At 39.9% G+C, this 19,959-nt stretch overlaps 2 protein-coding genes across 5 annotated transcripts; one reads left to right on the top strand and one right to left on the bottom strand.

Annotated features, from left to right (window-relative positions):
- Window positions 1–1,025: 1,025 nt before the first annotated feature.
- Window positions 1,026–14,825, top strand: LOC308394057 (transcription factor 15). 4 transcript variants are annotated; one of them, XM_080878201.1, is made up of 2 exons: window positions 1,026–2,984; window positions 13,537–14,825. In XM_080878201.1, the coding sequence occupies exons 1-2, from the start codon at window positions 2,475–2,477 to the stop codon at window positions 13,762–13,764; spliced, it is 738 nt and encodes a 245-aa protein (XP_080734327.1). In that variant the 5' UTR covers window positions 1,026–2,474; the 3' UTR covers window positions 13,765–14,825. The 4 variants fall into 4 exon arrangements, 3 of the variants coding, with proteins under 3 accessions (XP_080734327.1, XP_080734328.1, XP_080734329.1); XM_080878202.1 differs by lacking the exon at window positions 13,537–14,825 and adding an exon at window positions 4,720–6,685 and having other exon boundaries at window positions 1,036–2,984; XM_080878203.1 differs by lacking the exon at window positions 13,537–14,825 and adding an exon at window positions 4,743–6,598 and having other exon boundaries at window positions 1,071–2,984.
- A 945-nt stretch (window positions 14,826–15,770) lies between these two features.
- LOC308393483 (uncharacterized protein) lies at window positions 15,771–19,317 on the bottom strand. The gene is made up of 4 exons (XM_080877278.1): window positions 19,147–19,317; window positions 18,379–18,771; window positions 17,711–17,827; window positions 15,771–17,201 (listed from the first exon to the last, which is right to left on the bottom strand). The coding sequence occupies exons 2-4, from the start codon at window positions 18,754–18,756 to the stop codon at window positions 16,125–16,127; spliced, it is 1,572 nt and encodes a 523-aa protein (XP_080733404.1). The 5' UTR covers window positions 18,757–18,771; window positions 19,147–19,317; the 3' UTR covers window positions 15,771–16,124.
- Window positions 19,318–19,959: the final 642 nt, after the last annotated feature.

Raw genomic sequence — 19,959 nt, forward strand, 5'->3', positions numbered from 1 at the left:
TTCAAGATTTCGTTTTCTTTCTTTTATTTTTTAACCACGGGGGCAGCATTTTACCTGCTGCTTAACTTCTGGCAGACTGTCATTGCAAATAAGAACGTCTGAAAAGGGTGTCTGGCAAAATAAGGGTTTGCTGACTCACTGCACCATCTTCTGGTACAAGATGGTATTACATGAATGTACAGCCCAGCCCTAGTTCACCTTTAGTTTTTATCTCTACAACACAGCACATAAACACTTTGGAAATAAACTCTCCAGTTGTTCCTTCACATTTTGCTGATTGTTTAGTTAATTATGTAAACTTTTAAACTATTCTTAAAGATAAGGTTTTACAATAAGTACTTTGGCTGAGAGCAGCAGCAGAGAGGCATTTGACTTTGCTGCAGGGGCCAGACAAGTTCACAGCCAGCAGGTCGGGGCAACAAAGGCTGCGAGGAAAGGAGGATTAAGAGATTAATGAGGTTGCATTAGCTCAACACCAATTAGGATTCCTCTCCTTCCCTCTCTCAGCCAAAGGCAAAAGAGCCAGCTGACTTTTCTGCTGTTTTGAGTCAATTGTTCCATATTAACTTTTTTTTAAAAAAGGTTATGGGGGGCTTTTAAGTCCAGTATGTTCATTTAAATCCTGTTTGGCCTCCTGTGGCAACAGGGCCTCACACATATCTGTGGAGGTTATTTGCGCTCTCCAAAACCCCCCCCAAAAAGAGTGGAAATGATGATTGGGAGTTAACTGCCCTCTGGTGACAACAATACAAATATATCAAGATTATTTAAAACAAAAACAAAAAAATCTGAGAAATTTAAATGTTTATGTTAAGATTAAATTTCATCAATAAGCCCAAACTCACTTCCCCTTTCAAGTCTAATCTGAATGAAAGTGATAGGCTGAGAGGTTTTTCAGCAACACACACACACACAAGTGTGTTCACAGATATTTATATCCACCGCCAAAGATGGCACTCGGCAAGGTGGAGGAGGAGGTGTGTGTGTGTGTGTCCATCGTGGTGGGCACAGACAGCGGGAAGGGACGGGACGGACAGGGAGGAAAACACCTGGACTGTTCACTCAGTGAAGCTCGGAGCCGACAGCCAAGCCAGGAGAGCTGCCAGTGAATACACACACACACACACAGTAAAGTTCAAAGTCAAAGAGGTCCAGACTGAATCACTGTGAAATGGTTTCCTTTCAGTAAATATTAACATTGATAATTCATCCATGAAAAAGAAGGAAGGAAGAGAAAACGCTCCATAGTGGATCAAATCTGTAAAAGAGGCAGAACCACATTTAATGTGTTTCTTTAGGCACCTTGTTACTAACAGCCTCATAAAAACACATAACTTGTTTTTATTTCTTTAGACAATTCTATGAAAATGACAAAGATAAGACAGATTGACATAAAATAGTATTTTTGCACCAACAAAGTGATTCCCAAAGAGCTATGAGCTGAAAACCTGGCATATCTCATCATGGTGTGCAGTGTGTCCTTAAAGAAATTGAGGAAACTGGACAAAAGAAGAAGCAGCAAGCTTGAAAAACTATCACGCAAGAACTGGACTTAAAATCAGTGGCAACAGGTCTGATGGAGTGATGAATGCACCAAATACTTTTGGTCCAAATCATCATCAGCATGTACAGAAGAGGTCAGGAGAGCTACAACAGTGTCTACAGCCATCAGTAAAACACAGTCATGGTTTGAGCTGCATTTCAGTCAGTGGTGTTGGAGATCTTGTTAAAATTCATGAATTACAGAACACAGAAAAGTCCCATCAGATTTTAAACCACCATGGAAGACCATCTGATTGGCAACAGCTTCATTTTTCATCATGACAATGATCCCAAACACACTGCCAATGCAGTAAAATCATCCCTGGACAGAAAAACACACAGCGGAGCACTATCAGTCATGGATCGGCCTTCCCAGAGCCCGGACCTCAACATTATTGAAGCAGTGTGGGATCATGTTGACAGAGAACAGAACAAAAGGCAGAAACAAAGAAGAGCTTTGAATGTCCTTCAAGAAGCCTGGAGAACTATTCCTGAAGACGACTTGAAGAAATGACGAGAAAGCTGCTGAAAATGATTTGCAGAATTGTTGCTTTGTTTTTATTTTCCATTAAAGTGTAAACAGATATCGGTGGACAGAAGCTTCAGTCTGAATCAAATATGGAATATGGCCTATTGGCCTTGAGGGGAGCCCCACCTCGGTGGAGCCTAATTTAAACCCATATCCTCCAGACCACAACAGGTGCCCCCCTCCTCCACTCCCTTTACGTTCCACCTGTCTTCTCTTCTCCGTGGCGGGCTGGCGATCCAGAAAGCAGCCGTCAGTCATTACAAATGGCGTGCCGGCCCCCTAAGTCACCGGATCGGCGGCAGCTGCTCGACCCCCAGAGCTATTTTCACCCTCAGGATAAAGTGGTGTTCAGCGAGCCGCCCGCACGGCCGAGCAGCTCCAGTCACGCTGCAGCAGAGCCAGGATGAAGTCCACCGGCAGCGAGTGCACCGTGCAGCCAGACTGCTTCACCTCAGACCTGGAGGACCTGGACAGCGCCAGCAACAGCTCCGACGGCGGCTGCACGCCGCGCAGGGAGCCGGGGCAGGTGGTCCAGGAGGAGGGAGCCCCGAAACGAAGAAGGAGACGGAGGAGGAGCAGCGGAGGAGACTCGCGTCTGCCCGGCGTGAGCAAACAGAGGCAGGCGGCCAACGCGCGGGAGCGGGACAGGACGCACAGCGTGAACACGGCCTTCACGGCGCTCCGCACGCTCATCCCCACCGAGCCCGCCGACAGGAAACTCTCCAAGATCGAGACACTGCGCCTGGCCTCCAACTACATCTCCCACCTGGCCAACGTGCTGCTGCTGGGGGAGGACTGCCTGGACGGACAGCCCTGCCTGCGCTACCAGAGCATCCTGCACGGCCCCGCCGCCCTCAACGCACCCTCCCTGCGGCCCATCTGCACCTTCTGCCTCAGCAACCAGAGGAAGCTGGTGAGTGGCTTCTCACACCCATAGAGTCGATTAGTGCCAGGGACGTTTCTCGGATTTCTGGGGGTGGGGTGGCATGTGGACATAAGGAGGGGGGCAAGAAACAGTTAGGGGGTGGTCAGATTCTTCTGTAATAAACCCAAAGCAAACTGCCTGCAAATACTCAGAACTGTGATCATTTTAATTGTGGGCACATCCTGCCTCCATGAACATGAATTAGGGGACGTAACAATATGGTGGCAACACAGAAGCATGAGAGTCAGCCACGAGGGAATAAAGTAAAGAAGAAGAAAAATTTATGGACACAGTCTGGTTACAACCACTGTTAAGTTTGCCAAATAATAATTTGTCATACTTTTCACCTTTTGTTATGACAAGATGACTAAATAATTCAATTTTATTTATATAGCACCAAATCATAAAAACAGCTGCCTCAAGGTGCTTTACAATGTAAGGTAGCAACCCTACAATAGTACAGAGAAAACCCCAGAAATCAGAAGATTGAGCAAGCAGTTGGTGACAGTGGGAAGGAAAAACTCCCTTTTAACAGGAAGAAGAGGTGAGGAGAACTAATAAGTCATGCACGAGGACAAAAATTATAATGAAATGTATTGACACATTTATCAACAAAGAAAAATGAGATAAAAACATTCTGGAAAGGTGAGACCCAATCAGAACAATTGTGTAAAAAGGCGGGATGAGGTTGGAAGTGATCCAATCACAATGAATTTCCTCGTGCAGTAAGGTTAGATGGCACATTTGATCTGCCAAAGAGAAACAATACAACTTTTCAGCATCCAAGGTTGCTGGTGTTGTTGTTATACAACTTCAATGTTCTTTGTTTCGCATGAAAACAAAATTTGCATTTGATGTGACAAATATTTACACTTTATAGTCAGTTTTAGGTTTAGTCAATTATAATCATATTCATTTAGTCGATTAAAATAAATCAAAATAAACACTGGTTACAAGCCAAAGTGCTCATAATACACCACTTTAGGCTGGCTCAAAAACTCTCACATTGAGCCCACATGGCTATGTCCATCTTTTATATACAGTCAGTTAAGACATGAAAAAAAAGTTTTTGACATTTATAATTAGGATGTTTTTTATTGCATGTTTTTAAATTTATTGGTGTATATAGTTATAGTCATGCTTTGAGGAGGTCAACACTGTTTCTTCGCATTGTCGTTTGATGTTACTGTACAATTGAAATCTCATTTTAAAGGACAGGGAGAATGTACCACAGATGCTTTTAGCCACATCCATGATTCCTCTGGCTCCGTGAGACGCTATCACTTGTTGTTTGGGTCTGCTCAGGTCCTCAAACCACACAGATCTGCTCAATGCAGACCCAATGATGCACGGTCTTTACATAGCTAGTGGCACCTGTCTCCTTACTGACTGACACCACAAAATGAAATCAGGCTGTGGTGCCTTCAAGAGCCCTCAACCCAGCTGCAGACTTTAAATTAATGATTTGAGCATCACAAATGTTTCTTTGTTCATGAAACATTTGTGAATCCGTGTGGGTCACAAGTGTTTACAGCATGTGTTGGAGTCTGGCTCGGACCCTTTACGGTTATAAATGCAGAGCAGAATCTGCCACAGGATCGGGATTATTATGTCGCTGTTACATTTAAAGGTAAAAATCTGTAACAACACACATTTTAACTGACCTGTTTAGAGGTGAGGATCATGCAGTTGTTGTGACGGTGGTTTCACTGAAGTCTGTTAGTGTGTTTGTTTTTGCCTCCACAGCTCAGAGATGGAGCGAAACACTCAGCTGCTGTGTGAAACTTCTTGGCACCAGACAGGCGAGGAGTCCACCACCCCGTGGTGTTGTTTACATGTAGGACTTTGTACATATATGAATATAAATATCTTTATTTTTGGACGAGACGAGAAAACTAAGGACAGATTTAAACACTGAAAAGCACTTTCTGTTCACGCTCATGTGCTTCTGGAGCCTCTGTGTTTTGGTTGAACTGTAACCTGAGCCGATGTGTAAAGTAGCACCTGACGTGGGGCTATTTTGGTCCCACCAATAGTACAAACTACCCCTTGGACACCCCACCACCCTATGTCTGACCTCTTAAAAAAAAAACAACTAAACTAGTGGCTGCTGTCAGTTCAGTGTTACCTTGCGCTTTAAAGGGGCATTAACTGATGTGTTGCCTATAGTAGTGAACAGTGGGAACTGCAAAAATGCTCATATACATGTGGAAAAAAAAACCCTGCATGTCAATATCTCAGGACTTTAATCCCCCAGAAGTACAACAGTCAGTGAAGATGTTGAAATTTACACACTGGATTACACTGCTGTTTCCTTACTCCACTCTTCTTATGTCTACCTGGTTAATTTTTGAGCATATTTTTCGTAAAGTGAAAATGTTGCAAGAAAACCTTATAATGAGTTGATCCCAGCATGCAAAGCACTCTGGAAAATCCTTTTGTTCCTTCCCAAATTCCCAAATGCCACCATTTTAACAGATCACATGGAGAAAGCCATGTCTCCTAAAGGAAAAGTGGTCTGTTATTCATTTGATATTTTACAATAATAGACCAGATTATCTGAATAGTAATGATCTGAGTATGAGGATGTGTATCCCACCTCTGGTAGCTGGTATAGATTCCAGCCGCCCCACAACACTGAATTGGATGAGCGTACAAGAATGTGTTTGTTTCGTCAACAAGCTGCCATCAGCACCGGTGACTGACTGATGGTGTTTGACATCAGTAATACCAGCTTTGGCCTAGAAGCTTTGTGATGCCAAGCTTCTTTTTTTTTTTTTTGGCACTGAAAAGAATTATGAATGTGGACTAAAGTCAGACTCTGCAGTTTGTTTTGCTGCCATCTTTCCAGGACAAAGTACTTCCTTTGTGGGATAAAATATCCCATTAAACACAAGAGTGTCGTTTAGTTCTATGGGAACTTAGTGAAGGATCGGTTGAGTTATTTTCAGCGTGCTTTGCATGATTTCACAAAATTGGGAGGTCAATTCCAGTTAATCTGGATACACTTAGATACTGAAGGACATTTAGCATTAAAATGGTTTCCTGAAATAAGCAGTGTGTTCTTAATTTGAAGGTCCAGTTGGAAACTTCCTGGTAACTGTATGTGCGTCAGAAGTTATGTTTTTGGCCTGATTTCAAGATAAAGTTCTTTGCGTAAATGTTTACTTTTGCATTGTTACACGGTTTCCTCATCACTGTAAAAACACTGTGCGATAGGCTTCCTTTTGCTCTAAATTGGAGTGTATTTAATCCTTCTCAATCAGCTGGATCCATCAATTTTTATTGTTCCAGCACTAAACTATGACTGGGAGCTGTTGCACACTACCTCATAACTGTGTTTTGAAATATGAAGGCCTACCTCCAAATCCAATGAGTAAGAAGTACTTGAATACCTGACAACTTGTGTTCTTTGCACATCGCACATACTGAGAAGCTGCTCGAAGAGAAAAATGTATTTTTGTACAATAAAAATAAAAACAATGATATCAAAACTTCAATTGTCTCTCATTTGTGGGCCTTAAACTGTATGTTGTGCTTGTAATTTGCAAACTCTGTAAAAGCACGCTTTGTGTAACTTCCCAAAATGACATTAATCAGTCAAAAGAAAAGAAAAGACTGATTTATGTCTAAAGTGTCTTTTATTATGTTTAGAGACATCAACAGAAGTAAGATTAGGACTAGGCTGCACTTTGATGTAATACCACTTTGGACCACAAGATTGTGTAGTGAGTCAATGCAACCTTTATTTAAACCGATGAGATACCAAGAGCAAATTTCTTTACATTGACGCCAAAAAATAAAGGCAAATGTGGAGGAAATAGGGGAAATATTGGCTTGACAAGGACTCCAGCTTTGGAGAATATGAAGGAAGGTATAAAGTTTTGGACTTTTAACTGTATTTTTTAAAATAAATTTTACAGCTTTTCCTGCTAATAAATACCTCTTCCACAGCCATTCATACTAGACCAAATTAGATAAAGTATTAAACAACAAATGTTCCTGTCTACAATAAAAATTTCAGTAAAAAAAATATCAGTCAACAAAAATATATTTTATAATTACAGGTAGGGATGGGTATCGTTTAGGTTTTATCCGATACCGGTGCCAAACCGGTACTTTTGAAACAGTGCCGGTGCTCAAACCGGTGCTTAAAGAATGGAGAACACAAAATTGGTCCAAAAACCTCTCATGTTCAGCTGTTTTTTTGTAAAAAGATAACAATGTTAGCCTTTTCTGCAGCTAGAGGGCATATATGGTATCACTCTTGGCTGGAAGCAGTGCTTAAACAATGGAAAAAACACAAACTTTGTCCAAAAACCTCTCATGTTTAACCGTTTTCCACTTTTTCTTTGGTCATTTTAGCATTTTTGGCCAGGGTGAAGGCCGCATGTAACTACGACGGTGTTTGCTAGTTCACCTTACATGCATTAATTTAATAACATGGTGAGTAGGGCTGGGCGATATGACCCAAAATTCATATCTCGATATTTTTTACCTGGACGGCGATATAAGATATATATCTCGATATTTTTTTTAAAAGCCATAAAGTAAGAACAAAAAGAGAGTTCTTAGTCAAAGCTGTGTCCCAGATGTCACACAGGCACTTTTATTAACATAGAGCATAGATGTACATAAGATTTACTCAAAAATAAATTATGAGCATTTATTAAATAATAATGCTCCATAAATAAAAGAAAACAATGTTGTTTTTGTGCATAACAAAAAGCTCACAATTGTGCAGTCAAAATGTAAACTAAAAGACGCTGAGCATAGTAACAAAGACAGATTTCACAGCTGCTCTGTTCCCAACTTCTACTGTGTGACTGACAGCATTGAGTTTGAAATCCTCTTGTAACCACGTCTCTTAACAGGTGCCATTTATAGTCCTTATACACAGTAGGGTAATATTACGTTGAAGCACAGTACGTATCACTCCGCAAAGGCTCCTCGGTAGCCGTAATGCTCTGACAATCCATCAAGCGGTGCAGCACCATAGCTTACCAAAGTTGTACTAAAACATTTTTGACAGATTGCTGAGCGCTGTGTTCCACATAAAATCGGTTCGCGGCCATCAAGCACAAACAGAATTCATACATAAGGCGCGCTGTCAACTTTTGAGAAAATGCAAGGATTTTAGGCTGTGCAGCGCCTCTGGGCTGCATGGCGTTAGCGTGGTTAGCTCGTTAGCGTGGTTAGCTAGCTAACACGTTTACGGCGTCCAGCCCCACGCACGGCGATGTGCAGTAACTCGTTAACGGAGATTTGCCGTGTCCATCTTGTCGCTTCCTGCAGGTGAAGCGATGGGGGAGGAGGGGCGAGGCCGAGTAACGTTGCGTAAAGACAAAAGTGGACGAAAGAGAGGCAAACTTGCGGCTCCACAAGTATCCGATTGTTCAGTCTGACGTCACTAGCCGTGTCTGGGTCTAAACTCCGCTGCAGGTCCATATATCAAACGATCACTGTGGCATTACTGAGAGTTGAAAAACTGTCTAAAGTCTTCATCTTTAATAAAATGATCAGCGTTCTGCTCTACCAGGTGTAACAATTGAGTTTAACATCCAGGCATCCATGAAAACGGAATTTATGACATTTAACGGAGTTAGAAGTTAGCAGGAAGTTAGCTCGCTAGCTTCTATCTAAATACAATATAGCATGTCCTGACTGCGGGGTTTTGGAAACAAATTAAAACGTACAGCTCTGCTATCACTTCCAGCATAAATGAAGACAGAAAACTAAACAGCAGTGACGTTTGTAGGGCTACTGAAGTTTGGCTAGCTGGTATATAATGATAATGACCGCTAGCAACACAGCTATGTTAGCATAATATAAACAAGCTAACTTTTTTTCCACTCGATAAAAGTTAACGTGAGTGTTCTCGGTGGTCAGGAACAAATGTAATCGCATGGCAGGATGCTGTAACAGGACCAAACTTCAGCCAGGAGAACAACTGAGAGAATACGAGGTTAGTCATTCATATACTGCTGCATGGGCTGGGCGGTATACATCCTAAGGTTTTAAAAACTGAGCTTAAATAAATGATTAGCGGTAATAAAAGCTGAGGGAGGTCAACAGGGATCACTGACTGTTTTAGGAGCTTTTTGAGATCAAATCGAAGAAAATACATAACATTAAACATGTTAACAACACAAAAGCCATATTAAACGCAGACTACTTTAGACCCGGAAGTAGGATTCGTCGCGTCATCATTGAACAACCGGATAATTATAACGTAACATAGACTATATCGATATAAAGGATATTGTCACACCTTATATCTCGTATAAAAATATATCGATATTTTTTAAAAACTCGATATATCGCCCAGCCCTAGTGGTGAGCCTACTCAATGTAAATTACACACGAACAACATTAAGCTACTCACGCAGAGAAGAACGGCTGCTGCTGCCATCATCATCCGTCATCATTTCTGCTACACTGGCAGGGCTAGGGGCCAGGACTCTCCTCTTCGGGTTTTTGGGGGATGTTGCTAACTCCGGGTCCGATAACAGGCACCACACCCGCAGTAGATGTGCTCGGTGTGAGGTCTCGCAGCAAGCTATCAAATACGGCGCATTTCTCGGCTTTTAAAAAAAACGCTATGCGTCGCCAGGTGTTTCATCAGATTTGAGGTGTTACCTCCTTTGACAGTATCACAGTATCAGCTTAAAGCACTTGTTGCAGGCTGCTGAGTTTGCATCTTTTGCTGTGAAGTACAGCCAGACTTTTGACCGCTTCGCCCTGGGCGTTTTTAATCTGTAGCTCTGCTCTAAAAGAACGTACGTACTCTCCTCGGAAACGTAAAATGATTGGCTAGAATCTAAAGTGTATCACAGCTCAGGAAAAATAAAGCACCGAAATGTGCTTTTCGGTCTGGTTACTACCGTTTATGTCAGAACCGATACCGGTACCCATCCCTAATTACAGGACAGTCTAACTAAACTTTCTGTAATTTTACACAATTATGATGTAAAAACACCGACACGTGCAGTTGAAATTGCACTTCTTAGGAGGTTACTAGGGAATTATGAAAGCCCGAGGATGATTTCCTTATTTCTGTAACAAAAGCAGAGGGTAACTAAAATCAGTAAAATAAGATGACAGGGAATTATTGTCAATATAAAAATCGTATGAAATTAAGATAAATTGAAAATTAATACATAGTTCGGTAAAAGTGAATGAATCTTTTAACTATTAATTTGTAAACTCAGTAGTCGTCATTGCTCAGGGATGTTTTTGTTATGGACACAGTAACAATCAAAGATCTGAGAGACACTTTTGTAAATCCAGTTGTAAGAAATGGTCAATTTGTTGATCTCCAAGGGATTGTTCCCAAGTATTTGGAAAACACCCTTGCACACAGGCAATCCTTAAGTTACACTTACATACCAATTGGGATTCTACGGAGCCCCCCAGGGGACATGGGAGAAAAAAAAATTACGGAGGAAAAAAAAAAAATTAGGGAGAAAAAAAAAAATTAAGACGGACTTTTGCGAGATCTCGCAAAAGTATTGCGAGATCTCGCAAAAGTCTGTACCATAGACCTCCAAATCAGCACTGAAACCTTAGAAACAACCACAGCGATGGAGGACACACACCCATTTGAGCGATTCATAGATTTTTACTTTGAGCTTGGACTAAACTATAAAGACATTAAAACTGTGCTTTGCATTAGACACAGTTTTCATATAAGCGAAAGACATCTGAAGAGAGTTCTTAGCGCAAGGGGACACACTCGCCACAAAGCGTACTCTGACCTGGCCGTCTTGGTTGAATTTATAGACAACCAATTGCAGTACTCTGGGCAGCTTCACGGATACCGATGGATGTACGCTAAATGCAGGGAACATGGACTACGCGTGAGGAAAGAGGATGTGCGCTTGGTTTTGAAGGAGCTGGATCCCCGAGGCGTCGCACTGAGGCAAGCAAGACGTTTCAGGCGGAGGAACTATTTTTCAAAAGGGCCGAATTTCATCTGGCACATGGACTCCTACGACAAACTGAAGCCATATGGCATCTGTATCAATGGTAGTATTGACGGTTTCTCGAGAAAAATAATCTGGCTTAATGCATACACAACAAATAGTAATCCGAAAATGATCGGGGGGTATTACATAGAAGCGGTGCAGCGTTTAAAGGGCTGCCCTAGAGTTGTGAGGGGCGATCTTGGAACTGAAAATGGCCATGTTAGAGGCTTTCAGCGTTTCCTTGTGCCCGTGGCTCCTAACGACACCCCTGAGAGTTACTTGGAGGGAGCAAGTACCGCCAATCAAAGGATTGAATACTGGTGGCGTTTTCTTCGCAGCCAGTGTCTGGAGTTCTGGTTATCCTTATTTGCAGACATCAGAGACAACGGGTACTTTGATGGTGGGTTTCTGGACAAAAACCTCCTTCAGTTTTGTTGCATGGGACTCATCCAGGTGAGTTAATAAAATCAAATCAAATCAAATCACTTTTTATTGTCACATCACATGTGCAGGCACACTGGCACAGCACATGCGAGTGAAATTCTTGTGTGCGAGCCCCACAAGCAACAGAGATGTGCAAACACAACAACACAAACGAGCAAAATACAAGAATGGCCAACCTGAAACTAATAAATATATGTACAATATATAATAGTGTATGCATTTCTGGATGTGTATACTAAATATTTTCCTACGCGTGTGTGTGTGTGTGTGTGTATACACATTTTTACAAATTAAATAGTAAAAAAAATAATAATAATAAAAAAAATAAAATAATAATAATAATAATAATAATAATAATAATAAAATATATAAAATATACAGAGTTGAATATGTGCAAAACAAGTGGCATTTATATACAGTGTGGAGTGCATAACGTTGAAGTTCCAGTAGTGAAGCTGAGGTGTCTATGACGTGTTCAGCAGTCTGATGGCCTGATGGAAAAAGCTGTCTCTCAGTCTGCTGGTACGGGACCGGATGCTGCAGAACCTCCTTCCTGATGGAAGCAGTCTGAACAGTTTATGGCTGGGGTGACTGGAGTCCTTGATGAAAATATGTTTTGTTGCGTGCCTGGATGCATGCGTGTGTGAGTGAGAGATAAAGGAAACTGAGGAAGTGAAACGTCTCCTGTACTCGTTTGTGGTGTTCCCATTATCACAAATGTGGAAGCCAACTGCTCAGCCTCTGTGTGGTGGTGGTGGTGGAGGACCCCCATCTTTTTTTTCGGGCCTCCGCTTTTTTTCTAGTGGCCATAACGGGTCACATTTGAGCATACAGAGTAAGCAAATATGTACTTGTAATGTGCTCAGATAATTTTAATAAGTGCTTACAGAAAGACAATTAATGTAGCCTCTAACTGCAATTGATTTACATAGGACAAACAGACCAAGCACTATGGCTCATAATACAATTACACCTTACCTGTTTGGACTATATTTTTATATTTCATTTTTACTTGCTGCCAGGAACGTTTGGGACCTGTTGGGTTGCACCTGCGCTCACATCATGTCACAAAATAAAATGTATAAAATAAAAAATAAAATATAATAAATAACGTGTTAAATGGGTGGAAATCCCTAGATCAATGTTTAAATTAACACTCACGCATTGACTCTGTCGGCTATTTTTTGCCATGCATGCTCCCTTTCTTTTGCAGCTGAGGCTGTGTTACTTTTTTTCTGCAAAATTTGCATGTTATCGGCATATGCTGCCATCAGAATTTCGGCCTCAAGCGCTGTAAAATACATTGACCGCGCCTTCTTTCCCTCCGTCTCCATGGTGACTCGCTTAATCTGTGCTCCACTAATAAGGGCTTTATGTATCCTCGTGCGCGTGCTTAACTTGGGGTTAAAGCAACTCCGCGTTGATTGAACTAATTGTTATCAGCCTTTCTGAAACCGAATATTCCGAGTTGGACAGTTCGGGGTTACTCAACCCTGAGTATCGTTTTTCACTTCCTGAAATAGGGCCCTGTACCAGGTTTAGGGAATGGAGAGACTTGCAGGAAGAAAGAGACAAGACAGGGAGAAGCGGGTGAGAGGAGCAGGGAGTAAATGAAATCAAAAATTGTGTAAATACTATAATTTAGGTTTAAGCAATCGGCCGCCTTAAGGAAGAGCTCAACAACCAAGACTACAGTAACATCTATGTTGTTTATGTTGACATGGCATATGAAATTTTCTTATCTATAATATTAACTATTTACAATTTGGAATTATTTCGATTGGGATATCAAAATAACTTACAAATACAAAATACAATGATCAGTGACATAAAACAAATTGATTATTATGAGGTGAGTAGATGAGCCAAGCAGGTAGTAATAAGACTAATAGTACTAATGTAAGATATCACAGCATAACAGTAACCGTAGTTAGTGTGTGAAACACTTGTACAGATGACATTAGGTAAAGTACATGATTACAAAAATGCACATGATTGTTTAAAAATAATAAATTGCATAAATCTAATAAACCTTCCTCTCAGTGAGTGAGTTGTCTCATCGTGATTTGCGTATATGTATATACGTACATGCGATCGCATTTCTTAAATTTCTGTATTCTTTTTAACAGGATGAGCTGGATGACACTGCACAGGTTTGGAATACACACTCCATCAGGCCATCAGCAAACATCAATATCCCCAGTGGTCGACCTAATGTAATGTATACATTACCTGAGCTCTACGGGACAAGAGACTTCCTTTGCCCCACTGAAGAAGAACATGTTGAAATGTGTAAAACTGAGTGTGTTTTTCGACTGACCAAACCATGTGATATGAACTGTGCAATATCATCATGACTGAGTCCCATCTGACTCCACCAACAGACTCATATCAGGCTGTGAACTTGTACATGCATTTAAGAGAGAACATCATGGCATTAGTGTAAATTGCATACACTGCAGCAGAGAACATTACTCAAAATTGACCTGTGATATGTGCGAAAGCTAACTTCTGGATGTTAAACAGACTGTAAACTGTAAGCTTTCTAGTACACAGTCATTTATGAGAATATCTTATATAGAAATATTTATTGTTGTGTTCCAGGAGGGTCAGTGAACTAAAGTATAAAGGGGAGTCTCTGCCTGTTAATGATATTCTGAGTGTTCTTTAGCACAAAAACACTGTAATGTTCTGTCAAATGTTATCAAGTTCCATGTCTATGTGTATTACTTCGAATTACTTTAACTGTGTATTTGGCTTGATACATGGATCAAAACATAAGACACATCTTAATTTAATGTGTTAGGAGTTTTAATGTACAGTGTTTAATCAGATAATGGTGGTTTATGTTGAGTATTTTGTAATAATTTTTAAATGGTGAGTTGGTTTTTATTTACACCATCTGTATTTGTTAATGATGGGAATGTTTAGTTGTTGATATTGGCTAGAATACTGTTTAAAATCGAAGAGATATGATATTATGCCTTGCTGCTTTATATATATTATAACGCCAACTGTCACATTGGCAGGCTACATGAAATGGTACTAAGGGGCATCATGATCTGAGAGGGGGCACCTTGGCATTTTTCTGAACTCCAGTTTCTCTGGCTAAAAATATAGTTATTTCATGTCATTTTTGCTTCTTTTTTTTTTTTAACTATTTATTCTGATTCCAGAAGAGCTTTAGTTTTTTAATGTTGGTTAAACAAAACTGAAAAAATAAAGAACTAAATAGAGACCTTTTGAACTCTTAGAATTTCTAATAGATATAAACATTCTTTTTTTGTCACTGAATTTATCTGAAGCTTATTTTATCAGCTGAATAACAAATTCTTTGCACCCACCTGTTCTGTTGATGAACAGCAATTTCATTCGAATGCTATTTTTGCAAAACTCACCACTTCTGAAAGGATGATGTGTTGTTGAACTACCGGACAAATAAACTGAAATCTAATCAATTTCTAATTATTTTTGGACTATGTAGTACAGACAACTAAAAAATTGCAAATGACAAAAGCATATCGACAACATCTGTGTATTGACTGCCTGTGTTCCCAGGCACTTTAATTTCAGAGAAAGGTAGACAGAAGTGCATAATCTGTCAAAAATGTAGCAATACTTTATAATTAACCATATATACTATTTAATCTAATTAGAAATCCTGGCCTACAATCTTGTTTATCCTAGAAACTGTTAAATCTGATTATCATTGCTTGTTAATTTGTAATTATATAAGACAGTATAAAGAATTGTGAATCATCTGTATGTCACATTATGGCAAAGTCCTTTCAAAAAAAAAAAAACTTGTGATGGCAATATGATTTTTAACAAAACAACTAGTAAACATTTTGGAAGCTAATCAAGGGAAAATAGGACTTATTGTTACAAGATGATGTTTATAGGCCACATCAGCTTTAAGAATTTGTAAACAGGGTCTTATCATTAACTTTCAATAACTTCTTTCGCAACCATAGTGACATTCTTTACTAATATTAATGGACTTTTCACCCTAAAATCAAATTTACAAATTTTTCTGTTTGCTAGCTGTAGTATTCCTTAATCCACATTGTTTTAGTGTGAGTTGCCCAATTTTCGAGATATTGACTGTACAAGCCTACCCCTCTCTTGTTTCACATGGTACTTAATGCTTAGTAGCAAAGTCCTTATGTAGACCTTATGTAGCTTCATGTTGTTTTTCAACAAGGAAGAGATCTCTACAGCTAATATCTCCCAAAACTAGGCAACTCACGACAAAACATTCTAGATGGATAAACAGCAAGCCAATGTGTGTCACTGCGGGGTATGCAGGTGTGTTGAGAGAACGTACCCAAAAGCAGACAAGGAGAGAGAGAGGACAATCAACTTAAAACAAAAGCGAGCCTTTATTCTGGCTGATGGCTGGAGTAAAAGAAAATAATGACAATGTGTACAGCAAATTTTGATGTGATCTGTCCCTCTAACGCTAAACACAAACCTTGTTTTCAACAGAAGTTAAAGATGTGGTCATTTTCAAAGAATTTTAAACAATAAAGAGTCCTTGTGAAATCTGACCTAACATACAACTAAACCATCAGAAAATTAAATTTGTGACTGCTTGTTATACGGCTGAATATATCAAATGCTTCAATGACAAAATGAAACAAGACAGAATTTATGAACTCAAGGATAATCATACAAATAAAAATTACAGCTCTAACCATTAGTACACTCATCAAGTTCAAATGATGTCCATTTCAAAGTAATTGCTGGAAAGGACATTGTCGAACTCTGTGCGAAATTCAGGATAAGAACTGTAAGTGCATGGCACTTCAAGGGTAGCTCCACAGGTGTGAGCAACAGGCCTTCTGTTGAGCCCAGTTTCAGCATTAAAACACACCAAAATTTTGTCAACACATATCACAGAAGATCCTGTGCAGAAGCGCAGGATTTTTTCAGCTTTGGTTTCATCAGCGTTTTTAACATAACGCTGAAGATGGTTAAACGTTGTTTGTTCTCCGTGAGACAGCATGATTTTTGTTGCTTCAAATAGCTGCACTAGTCTTTTGCCTGTGGCCTTCTTTGTCTCATACAGAGATAACACACTTTCCTTGTCTGCCAGTTTCAGCTGCAGATGTGCCATGGGTGTGGAGAAGCAATCCATTATATACTTTGGCTCTTGGAGAATGGCCTTATGAGCCATTGTTTCAATGGCAGGCTGCATGTTGTTCTTAGGTGGTAGGAAGTGGGAACCCATCCTTGTAAAAAGGTCAAGCAGGTCCTCTTCATCATTTTCATCCATTGTGCCTTGGAGAGCCTTCTCAACAGCTGATCTCTCAACAGGAGGCAGATAGTTGAGAAACGATGCAATCAGAATGTCTACATCAACTGAGTCCATTCCGTGGATGCAGGCTAAAATGAAAGCCCTTGACAGCCTCACTGGAAAGACACCATGGTCTAGTAAGCCTTTCACCCATATCTGCCCAACTGCTTGCCATTCAGCCTCACTAAAGTCTGGCCTCAGCCTTGGAACTCGTTCATTTTCACCTTCACACTGTTCCAAAAATTGCTCCCAAAATGCAGTGTAAACCTCCCTTGACACCCCAGCATCATCAACAGCATTTTCATTTACAAAGTTCATCTTTAAAGTCACATTCAGAATGCGACTGTCCATAAATACAGCCAAAAGATCATCAACAACTTTTATCCTGCGAATTGATACATGTAGGGGGCTCTGTGGGTCTCCTGAATTTGATGGGGAAAGTTGGTTGCTTGAATCTAAACGCAAACCTTGTGCGATGAAATTCAGTCCATGGTCCTGAGTAAAAGACAAAACATGCACATTCCATAAGAAATGCAAATGAATTGTACAGATTACACAATATCAATGTTCTGAAAAAGTTTGAAATTTATTTGTCTAATTTTAGTGGGCTGTACATTCCCAAACCATGGTTGCACTGACAATTTATATATAACATTAACATTGTGGCCTGATGGATGTCCTTGTATGCCTCACAGAAAATTATACAAGTGTTCTTTACATGTATGAGAAGACTCACTTATGTGCAAAATAGGTAGAGAACACAATAGTGACACCAAAACAATGTCTCACTGCTGTGTTATGTAAATAATTTGATTTCAAGACTAAATTTCCTGTTTAATCTTATGTTAATGTAAAACACTGGAATTGTCTCTCAACTGACAATATCCTTTTAATTCAAATAGACCCACAAACTGCCATATCCTCAGAAAATAGCATGACATTTTTGGCATCTCTACAGTATGTAAAGGTAGGTGTTTATGGTTGCCTGAATTGATCCATCTTACCTGTGCAATCTGGGGTGCTTCCTCTTGTATTGACTGCATATGGGGTGTGGGCAAGCCATTAGCTGAAGACAATGGTAGCAGGAAACCATCCATAGGTAATCCATTTGTGTCGGCATTCTGAGAAGGAAGTATTGCATTAATTGACAACAGACACCTTAACCCTTCAAGATTAGAAGACTCTTCTTCAATCTTCTACCTTGGCCTATTCTAAGTCATGAATGTTCTTAAAAAGTCTGCAAAATATGTCAATAGGTATTAAGAAATAGAACAAAAATACACCACTTTATTTTCAGCCTACATGTCTCACTTACAAGAGTAAAAAGACATATTACAGTGGAATCCCACAGGTTTTTATCAGATCTTGATGTACTTATTGCTACTTAAAATGTTGTATTACTGCTGCAAAAAAATCAAGTTTTAAACAAACAAGAGATGAATTCTGATTAATAGAAATCGAGCAATTCTTTCACAGTACTGTAAGTTATTTCTTTTAAGATCCAAAAGAATATTACAGAAAATAACACACATGCTTAAATTTTGTCCAAGCAGGAATGCATGATCAGCTTTTTTAAAATCAGAACTATGCAAGTTACTGAATTTGATTATTAATAAATTTCCATATTTTGTCACACTTGAACCATATCAACCACAACTGTCCATGGTCTTACCTGTCTGAGATCCTCACTGTTGACATAATTCAGGGTTATCACGACTGTGTCATCACCATCTGCTCTGACAAGATCCTCTTCAGGATTCCATACAACCGTATCCGCTTCGTCTATGTGTGGAAAACGACATTCCAAATCTTCTGGAAGTTTGGCCCAGGACTCTAGTTTGAAGGATTTGTTAGGAACTATACTGGTCAGATCAATAATTTCAGAGCAGTGGTCAGGGAAATCATGATCACTTGAGTCAGTCTGCTGCCGCTGTCCCACGACAGTGTTTTTAATGTCTGTTGGGGTTGAATGCATATGATGGGATTTTCCTGGACTTTGTGTTGTCACTGCCTCACAGAGTGATTTCAGTTTTTTTGGATTGGGTTCCATCTGGAAATTGTGAATCTGTGAACCAGAAAACAAACACAAGACACAAACGAAAATAATTCAATTATTTTTTCAGCAGCCAGTCATTTTGTACATGTTAATGAATACAAAGCTGTAAGTCTTTCACAGATGTATTAAATGTACCTTACCACACAAGTCAACAACAAATTCCTGGAATAATTTCATCCTTCAGAAGTGCAAATATTCGTAGATGTACATAAAGCACTTGAATAAGACAACTCTTTATTGCAGTTGCACAGTCAAACCTAGTACAATAGTACAACAAAATTAGAAAATGTCGCATGTTACCACCGAGCACTACTAAACACAACAAAATACAGTAACTTTAAAGTGATCATTATTTTTAATAATAACTTTCTTATTTTAACAAACCTGTTTGCCAGTGTCACTGTCAGATGAATCCCCATGTTCAAGTAGATCTGGGACAAAATCATCTGTCTCACTGTCAAATCCAAGTAATGTCACCGGTGAATCTTCTTCAGTTATGCTGACAGAAAAATCCTCTTCAGATGAGGACTGAACTGTTAACAGTGTTTCATCTTTCGTGCAAATGTAAAATCTCAGGAGCTTCAATTTGGTTTGTTCATAAAGTTTGCCAACAGTGTCATCTAAAGCAATCGGATTTTTTTAAAAATCACAGATATCAATGACAAAGTCTTCAACTCTCCCTTTTGGCGAGTACCCATCTGGAAAAAACAGGTCCTTTCCCATTTCCAAAATCTTAGCTACAGTTGTAGTTTTTTCCACAGTTGCATGTCTTGTTCCTCCACCATTTCTGGTTCTCACTTGACGGTATTCATTACTGCTTAAATGAAGCCATCCGATTTCTATTTTTCTGCAGGTCTTCTCTGCTGCAGTATTTCTCTGTCTTGCCATCCCTTCACTTTGCTTTTGGAACACACCTGATGAACCACACAGCACTCCTTTGGTTTTTGATCTTACTTTCCGTTAGGGCTGCTCAATTAATCGAATTTTAATCACGATTACGATCTGGGCTTTCAACGATCATTAAAAATGACTGAGCCGATTATTAGCCCCTCCCTCATTTATCCGCGACACCTTAAAGGCCGGTCCGTGAAAATATTGTCGGGCATAAACCGGTCCGTGGTGCAAAAAAGGTTGGAGACCGCTGATTAAGAGGACCCGAGGGAAGCTCGGAAAGCTAAGCAGAAGTTATTTGGAGAG

Source organism: Rhamphochromis sp. 'chilingali' (genome assembly GCF_963969265.1).
Source record: "Rhamphochromis sp. 'chilingali' genome assembly, chromosome: 3".
Classification (NCBI taxonomy): Eukaryota; Metazoa; Chordata; class Actinopteri; order Cichliformes; family Cichlidae; genus Rhamphochromis; species Rhamphochromis sp. 'chilingali'.